Source organism: Diabrotica undecimpunctata, unplaced genomic scaffold (genome assembly GCF_040954645.1).
Source record: "Diabrotica undecimpunctata isolate CICGRU unplaced genomic scaffold, icDiaUnde3 ctg00000940.1, whole genome shotgun sequence".
In the NCBI taxonomy this organism is placed as follows: domain Eukaryota; kingdom Metazoa; phylum Arthropoda; class Insecta; order Coleoptera; family Chrysomelidae; genus Diabrotica; species Diabrotica undecimpunctata.
In genome coordinates, this window is record NW_027313607.1 from 1 (window position 1) to 9,550 (window position 9,550).

General features: G+C 33.2%; 1 protein-coding gene across 1 annotated transcript; it reads left to right on the forward strand.

The window, feature by feature from the left end:
- Nucleotides 1–1,147: 1,147 nt before the first annotated feature.
- Nucleotides 1,148–9,057, forward strand: LOC140431982 (uncharacterized). Its single transcript, XM_072519849.1, has 5 exons — nucleotides 1,148–1,378; nucleotides 1,440–2,089; nucleotides 2,511–2,567; nucleotides 2,624–2,730; nucleotides 7,117–9,057. The coding sequence occupies exons 1-4, from the start codon at nucleotides 1,148–1,150 to the stop codon at nucleotides 2,670–2,672; spliced, it is 987 nt and encodes a 328-aa protein (XP_072375950.1). The 3' UTR covers nucleotides 2,673–2,730; nucleotides 7,117–9,057.
- Nucleotides 9,058–9,550: the final 493 nt, after the last annotated feature.

Consider the following 9,550-nt stretch of genomic DNA (forward strand, 5'->3'; position numbering starts at 1 on the left):
ACGCGCTATCTCAGAGTAAAAAAATATCTAATGTCCAGTTGCACCAACAAATAAATGATTGATTTTTTGATTTGGATTGCCCGTTTATTTTAGAATATGTTGCACCAACCATTACTCGATTGGAACCGACTGTTTTTCATCTGTCAAAAGTAACCAACCGATTTTCTACGGTTATTTAAAAAATCGACTGTTTTTAACCTCATTTTTACACTGTTTATATTATTAAAGTGTTTTTTAGCAAAGATTTTGTTTAAAGTATTATAGATTATAATTTTAAAAAATGGATTTATCATCATCGTCGTCGTCGAGTTCATCTTCTGACGATTTGGAAGATATAATGCATATGTTACCAAATATAAGATATGTATATAATATAAGATTATGATAGATAAACGTCTATATTCTTTGGTTCAATGTTCCTTACAAAACTTTCTTTGTTGACAATCTTTTTGACAGATTACACTCCGATTCGAATGAAATAATCAAAATAATCTGTACTCATGCAATGTTGCCACGTATAAATTGTTGGTTTGTAAACCAATAGTTTTTTAGAATGGTGCAACTCGTTTGAAAAATAACCATTGATTGTTGATTTAAATCGTCGAATTGACGGTTAGCAAATCAGTTGATTTACAGTCTATTGGTGCAACTGGGCATAAGCTGTTCCTTGTCCTATTCATCTAATACATTTTTCAAATGTTTTCCTAAATTTTTTAGACTCAAGTACCCGAAATACCTCAAGCAAATTATGTACCTGGTATAGGTGAAGCACATACTGAGCAACAATTCCATAATCCCCTAAATGCAGCTGGTCAAACTAATCTTCAGTATTCACAAAACCAACCTAATTGGGAACAAAATAGAATTGGTACTGCAATTCAATCAGCACCACATAATCAAACAGAACAGAGAAATGAACAAAGTAAACTAAACCAGTTACCGCAAGGACACCAGTTTAATGTTGGCCATCAAACTGTTGAAAATCAGTCGCAATCCGTTCAACAATTTCAAAATAATGAGCAACGATTCCAAAACCACGAAAATATAGATAATTCACGTGGTTTTGGACGTAAGAGATGCATTTGGACAAAATTTGAGCCAAACAAATAATCAAAATCAAGGAAGTGTCCAACCAAATTATCATATGATGAATGCTTCCAATACTAATACATTTAATACTCAAAATCACAGTTTACCGGCACCCAAACATGCTGAAATTCAACAAAGTATGGGAGAAATTCATCCGACTTCATCTTACCAGTATGTTCAAGCTAACTCTGGATCGTATCGTCCACCACAGCAAATTTCTTCTTTACCAAATTCAACACAGGATCAAAACGTCACATCTACTGGAGTAACGCAACAACCACACCAGGCAGTAAACTTGCCAAGCACAGCTCATTATGCTCAACAATTAAGACCAATTGGGCAATTTCAAGCACAAGGAATCCCCGTATCTTCAATTACAGCCACTGACTCAACTGCTGCTCAACAACTGCCAATACCAACAAATCAAAATCAACAAAATTACCAAAATCAACCCACTACAGCTGAAACAAACCAAACACAACTTAGTACATACCAAGAAAAATGCCCAAATTAGACCTAGTCAACACCAGTTGAACTCCCAACGGGATACCACATACACCCAACAAAATATTGGCCAGTATTTGCACAATCCTAATAGCCCACCTCAACCACAAGCACCCAGAGTAATGCAGCCACAGACGCCGGTGTTAAATACGGTACAGGGAAACATACCGGCAAATACTGCAGGCCAAGTTGGGTACCAGCTAAAGCAACATGAACAAATACAACCGAAGTACGCTGGAGATTATTTGGCACAGCCACATTCCAACCCATCGTTCCAAGGAAATACTGCTGGTCAAGTTGCGTACCAGCTAAAGCAACACGAACAAATACAACCGAAGCAAGCTGGAGATTATTTGGTACAGCCACATTCCAATCCATCATTCCACGGAAATATAACCAACCAGACGAAAACAACTAAATCCGCTGCGGAATTATTTAAAACGAATGCTTTTCAACCGACTTCAATTTCAAAACTGGCCAAACGGCACTTAAATAAGTAAGGCATATTTATTTATTTATTCCCAATTTATTTCTATTAGTGTATAAAATAGTTTTTTTTGCTTGGACGGTCTAAGTCCAATAATGTTTATAGGCATTCTTTATTTTTTAACCCTCCTGCCAAGTGGATTATTCAATTTGACATTTATATACATTTAATTTACATAACTTTGACTATTTTTATTTCCCCGTTAATCACTCCTACTACCAAAGCTACGTAGAAGTTTCTGGTGTTGTCTCACCTCAGTTTTTGGAGCTCCCGCTTAATATTTTATATGTTCAGTAAATTTATATACTAATATTTGGTTTTCATTTCTCAGTAATAACAAATTTATTTTTCTTAACAGTTTATTTTTTGTTTTTTCTATTAAAGTACTTCTTTGTATGTCATAAATAAATTATATTTTTATATTTTTTAGGATAACACAGCCTACTGAATGTGATCTTATATATGGGTACCCTCCCCAAAGAAATGAGTAAGTAACACATCAGCAACATACGTCAAAAAATTTAAGCGATATTTGATTTTTAGGTCTGCTATTTTAAACGCTCCGATTCCTAGTATAAGACAGCGATCATAGATACTAAAAAGATAATCCTATAGTTCCTTCTAAATCCTAATATTCCCGGTTCCCTCAGGTAAAGTGTAAAGTATGTATATTATACCTTTTTATATATCAATGGAAATATCGTCAAAAAGGTTGTATTATTTAAATGTTATACAGATAAACTTTAATTGTGTTTAAAAAGCACGATTTGATATTTGAATCGCTAACTGCAGAAAGGCAACAAGTCCAGTTTTGTCAATTTTTCAGGAGAGACAAAAAACTTGGTAAACTCAAACACTACTGGTATTAATTTTTTGCATTTAAGGTTTATGTGATTGGGCATTCTGGACTACTACATACTTATAAAATATTTAAATATTTTAAAAGGAGAGGGTAGAGAATTTTTTTGTGTTAAGGACATGTTCCCTTTTTGCCGTAACCAAGAAACTTAGAGAAGTTCTAAGGACAACAATCAATATACAAACAGAATATTTTATGATAATTAATTTTAATGAAATAAAACAATGTCCTATACATGAAATAAAGCAATTAAATCATAAATTAAAACTTTGAAGTAAATTTCAGTTCAAGTATTTAGTTTTCTTCTGTAAATACCGGTGTAATTGGCCATGAAAAAAACGGATTCCAAAAATTTATTTTTTTCTTCCGGGATGTATACCAATGTTTTCTTCATGTCTTCCATTTTCTTGTTTTTAATTGGAAGTACAGTTGAATATGCTCTTCTAGTAGGAGCCTGAATTGGCTGTACTGAATTCCGTAGTTTGAATTCATCCATTATGAAGCCGCCGATGTTCATATTACATTGAACCGTGTTAGGATTCTTTGATGAAAAAGTCATTTATCTGTATTCTGATATGGCAAAAGCCCTTTTTTTGGTTTCTTGGTACATTTTTACCATACGAATCATCACTTAGGCAGGTTTTTTTTTGCAGATCTATGCTAAATCTATGCAGATGTTAACGTTTTCTTCAGGCTTACTGACACACTGCGTGGTCACTTCTTTCAGTGATGCATAGAACTTTTTAGATTTACGCTTGTGTACTGTTAGCTTAGCGACATCTGTTCGCTTTGCATTCTCATTCAAAACAGGACTTTTTATTTTTAAATTTAGTACCTCACATGTAACACATGCATCTTTAACTGGTTGGGGTAAAGCCAATAGAAGAGTAGTTTACCTTGAAATATGTCCAAAAAAACTTGTAGGAGAGCCTTTTCTCAGTTTCTAATGTTGAAATAAGGAAACTATGTTCTTTTTTAATGAATATGTACATGATTTTTAAATTCATATTAGCTAAAGAATACTTTCTTTTCCTGTATAGTGATGTACTTTGGTGGGGAATGATTCTACATGGACTCTTAATTTAGACAGTACGGACCCAGGTATTGGATCCTGGGTCTTTCCCTTGCAATCTGACTAATTTACATAACAGATCGGATGTAAATGTCCTGTTCCGTTTTGGTTGTCATGTTATGTAGTGTGGCGGATATTTCAATCGTATCTTTTTCAGTAAAAACTCCAAGGCAATTAGATTTACAACTGAAACAACAAAAGACTTTATTGTAACAGTGATTTGGTGAAAAAGATATTGGAGATAAGTAAATGACTTTGAGGTTAGGTTTTAGTAGCCTAACATTACTTCGAAATACATACAAGATTAAATTATCAGTAAAATGCTATTTAAACCAAAATGTACAAATTAACAACAATGAAATGAAACAATATTTACCTGCAAAAATTTGAGACTGGTTTTTTAGCTGGTACAGTTTTGCCAACCCAGTTTACGTGTTCTTGTCCAGCCACTTTAGACTTCTTTATTATGTTCCTTTTATATTTGTCATCATTCGTAAAAGCTTTTCTTTTCTTATTTACACGCCATTTCTCATCTGAACCACTCATTCTAATCTAATTATTAACCACAGTAAAGACGACAACAATCATCAATAAACAAAGCACAATATTGTTTGACTAAACTCAGCTGTTAGGCTAGTTCGAATATTTGCCACGCAGTTCTAGCGCCGCAACTGTTTACCGCAGAAGGAGAATTTGTCCTGGACTAGTTTCCTTTCTGCAGTAAATAGAATAGTAAAAGCGTTACCATGCCAATACTAATATGCGGACGTGTTTCCTTTTTGTAGTAAACGTTGCGTTTTGCTACTGGAAACAATTTTAATAAAATACACAAAATTCGTACATATTGGACATGATGCCTTTCTGCAGTTAGCGATTCATTTTTATGTCGGTCTTACCATAACTCAAAACTTAATTACCCCTCCCTTTTATACTAAATATTACAGGGTACTGTAAATGTTGTTTATAGATTTTCTTAAATTTCTATGTTTCGAGTATGGATAAATATATCTAAAGTTATGTTTTTTTTACTACACCATTTTTTTACTATATTGCTTTTCTTTAATAAGTAGTAGTAGACCGTGCCACTAAAGGATGCAAGTGCTTTGACCACTAAATCACCAATCATAATCAGCGCCTTTAAAGTCACGAGGAAGATAATGGAAAAGTATCGAAAGCGAGAAAAAGCACAAAGAACGTTAAAAACGATGTCAAAAAAAGTTCAGAAACGTTTATTAACTGTTTCCAACGGCTTGACGATTTTGCCACTTTTGTGTATCTTCTATTTTAGACTACTTTTGTGTTAACGATGCGTGACCTTGAATACGCTATTGCGGTTGGCGTTTAGGGGCAAATGTCAAAGTGAAGTATCTTACTATTTAATGGTACTGTAAGTTTATATAATTTTATTTTTTTTTAATTTTTCTATTATGTATTATTTTGGATAATCAGAATTTATGGCATTTTGTATTGTTGAAAAGTTCTTTGTCTATTACAATTTAGTTTTACAATTTCTAAATAAGTATCACATCATTATAAAAATAACATTATATTATAACGATATATTGATTTGCGAGCTTATGCAAGAAGATAACGAGATCTATAAGAGCTTAATGGTTTTTGCTTTTACAACGTTCACAAAATCATCACCAAACAGCTGCAGACTTCCCACAAAGACGTACGAAAGTAGAACAAAGAGACTAAACAATTCTTTGTTGTATTGTTTCATTTGCTCCATTTATTAGTCCCAAAAGATTTACTCCTGCCGATGCAACATTCTGTTGTTCCGTTTGCACCTTTTATTGGTTCCAAATATTGAGTTCAGCCACTCTGATGTACCGTCAGAACTTTTGGAGTTCATCAGTAACGTTGTATTTTGTTAGATGGGAAAACTATGTTTTTTATTGTCCTGGAGCGGTCTTTAAATACAAATTTTTATATTAATGACATTCATGAAGTTCTAATGTTCCGTTTTCGCCTTTTGTTGGTCACAAATATTGAGTCCAGCCACTCTGATGTACCGTCAGAACTTTTGGAGTTCATCAGTAACATTGTATTTTGTTAGATGGGAAAACTGTGTTCTTTATTTTCCGAGAGCGGTCTTTAAGTGCAAATTTCTATGTTAATAACATTTCTGAAGTTCTGTTGTTCCGTTCGCGCCTTTTGTTGATCAGAAATATTTCCTCAAGCTACGACTATCAGTCACGTTGTACTTTCTGAGATGGGAAAACGGAGCTTTTTATTCTTGTGTAGCGGTCTTTAAATGCAAGTTCTTATATAAATAACATTCTTGAAGTTCTGTTGTACCAATTTTTTCGTCTATTTTTCGCCAATATTTACTCCAGCCACTGAGATGCACCATCAAAACTTTTTGAGTTTATCACTAACGTTGTATTTTGTTAGATGGGAAAAACTTTTGGCATGGTAGCTTTTTTACTTTTCGTCAACGTCCGTTATATGCGAGTTTTTATATTTAATGACATTCTCAAGATTATGTTATTCTTTTTGCTCTTTCTATTGGTCCCAAATATTGACTTCAGGCACTGTGGGTAGCAGCAGAACTTTTGGGGTTCATTTGTAATGTTGCGTTACATTTTTTATATTAATAACTTTCTCAAGATTCTGTTTTTGCTTCGCTCCTTTTATTTTCCGCAAAGATTCGCTTCAGCTACGTTTCTGCAGTATTAAAACTTTTTGAAGGACTCCAATAGTTTAAGCTTGTTTTCGTTAAGCAGAAAAGTAGATTTTTATTCTTTGAGAGCGGGCTTTAAATGCGGATTCTTATATTAGGGACATTATGAAGATTATTATGGTGCATTGACTCCTTTTTTGGGTTCTAATGGCTTTTTTTAATATTTAGAGTGGACTGCTATTAACCCAGACTTGAATTCGATCGAGCATGTTTGGTATTCATTGGTGAGATAAATTAAAAACTTGTCCTGTTGGTTGAGAGACCTTGGAAAAACTTTACGTGTACAAATTATGTTCAAATCAAAAACTTCAATATAAATTCTGATTATCTTTCATTAGTAAATACCAGTATTATCATTTATTTATTTATTTTATGTTTGCTTTTTTTATTTGATTTCTTTTTTATTTTTTTCTTAGGGCACGAATAGCATCCAAATAAACTTAAAATAAACAATAGACTTAATAAAACAATATTCCAGTGATGTACAAAACGCCGAAGTGATACAACCCACAATAGTTCAGAAGCTAGAACGCCCTCGTTCGCTCATCATCCAACAAGAAGAACCTCGTAAGGAAGACGAACAGGTCGAAGAAAAGGAACTGGAGGAATTAGGCAACGATTCTCCGATCGAGGACGACGCTTTAGACTCGTTAGAACTAGCCGTGGAGAATTTGGACGTAGGCGAAGCTGAGAAAATTAAAGTTAAGGGTGCTACGGAAAACTTCTTATACGGAGACGACGACGGGCCGTCGCCTAGAAAAACCCCCAGCCATTTAACCGAGCAGGGATATTTCGACTTGAAATTTTACCATAATAAACTTTGGTGAATTTTGTCAAAATAAAATTTTCTGGTTCGAGTTTTAGTTATTTGTGGTATGCGATTTTTGTTGGATGTTTGGTTCGGTCGAATATATTATATAAAATGGGTCTTCTCTGAAAAATTGAGGAATTAAATACAATGTGGCAGTTAATACTTGGATCTCTCAAAGACTGATGACATTTTGAATATTCTTAGTACAATGATTTCTACTGTAATTGTTAGTGTTGGGAATGTATACTTAATATTACATTTCGCACTTATTTCTAGTTTAGGGTGCTTTAAACCAGTTTATTAACCATTGGCTGGTGGTGGCGCAATTTTTTGCTTTCAATTGCTGGTATTCACTCCATTATTCGTTAGATTATAGTCCTCCTTTTTCTTTAGTGGTATAGACTGGCTTTTGATTCTCTGTGGGTGTTTACCTAAGTTTCAAATTCGCTGCTATACAGTGGGCCTTATATTTCATCTCTTTTCCTGTCTGGAAAAGAGGTGACATGGCTGTGTGGAATTAGCTTTACAATTACATTTCTTATGTTTCTATCTTCGGTTATATCAAAACTATTCTCTTCCACAGATACGCCTCGTCTATTCTCGACTTCAAAAATGTCTTTTTTGCGTTCCTTTCCTACTTTCTTTGCAAACAAGATATATAGGTACTCTTCATATCCAGTTAATCTCAATTGGATGAACATGACTTAACCAACAATCTTTCCGTTTCATACATTTATTTACTTCCTGCCATCTTTATTTCCAGTACGACTTATTTTCAGGAGTCCGTTTAGTTTAAATATTGCTTTTCGATCTCTTTTTGCCTATTCAGTGTTGCCTTTTTGTGCTGACCTTGAGTTTGTGTGTCAACTAGGCAACACATAAGATTTATCTGAGCTCGATATTAAATGGGAGGATTTCAATATATTGCTTGTAAATCTTTAGTATTTTTGTAGGAGACTCGAGTTGGTTTTAATGTTCTGATTGTAGCTTTAATAAATCTTTTTATAAGATCCAGGAACAGTAGATTTTGCAGTTTAAGTATTTTTTTATGCTGTGCACTAACTCTAGAATTTGCTAAAATGCGCTCTGCTGTCCACGTGCTAAATGCTAGGTTAGGTTATTATGTAGTAATTCTACTGAAGAAATCTGGTAATAGAACTACATTTGTTGTTGTTTTTCTAAGAAGACCCACTTTAAATCTCATTGTTGCTGAGTTTGTATTTTATACTAAAAATAATTTACTTTATAAGGTGCTTAACTAACGAGATCTTCACGTAGTGAAGACGGGCATTTTATTCGACTTAACTATATATATAGGGTATCTACTTTTAAAGGAAGTTTCCAATCCCGAAACAAACCAAATTTTCTGAGACCCCCTGTATATTTTTATATATGTTTATATACCAAATTAAATATTTTGTGCATTACTATGGAAGAAAGATCTTTTGCTTGCTTGAGTACACTGCTCAGAATAATTTGAGAAATATATCTCCTTTTTACTGATAAACACACAATGTTTCAGTACTTATTCGTAAAATAAAGTCCAAAAGTGACTCTGAGATAGCGCGTAACGTCATTGATGAGATGACAACTGACAAGGTAAGTGTTGTAGATGACACACGTAAATCACATTTCGAATTTAAGTATATTTTGTACTGATATATTTATATTCATTCACTGTTAAATATCAAAAGTATTTCTCTAATTGTTTTTAGCGCTGTATACATAAAAAAAATTTAACGAACTTCGCTACAAAATAAAAAGTATTATTATCGGAGTAGTTTACAAGTAAATAGCTGGTGTGTGCTTAAAGGAAAAATTTTTCTTTCAAAATAAGTAAATTAATTGGCACATTCAGCTCTTTGCTTGAATATTACTCTAGTGTAAGTAAAAGATATTTTGGCAATTATCGATACGCTTATTCAAAATTCAAATTTATTTTGTATAATGCTCGTCACTATGGTAGTTTTTTATTGAACCACATTATTTTATTTTTTTTTTTAATTTATATTTTAATAATACACTTTATTCCTTCTTCT

What these genes read in the sequence shown, in the direction of transcription:
- LOC140431982 (XM_072519849.1), top strand. Translation starts at nt 1,148, where the DNA reads ATGAATGCTTCCAATACTAATACATTTAATACTCAAAATCACAGTTTA. An exon ending in GCCAAACGGCACTTAAATAA is followed by an intron (nt 2,090 to 2,510) that starts GTAAGGCATATT and finishes TATATTTTTTAG; the next exon opens with GATAACACAGCCTACTGAAT. An exon ending in TACCCTCCCCAAAGAAATGA is followed by an intron (nt 2,568 to 2,623) that starts GTAAGTAACACA and finishes TTTGATTTTTAG; the next exon opens with GTCTGCTATTTTAAACGCTC.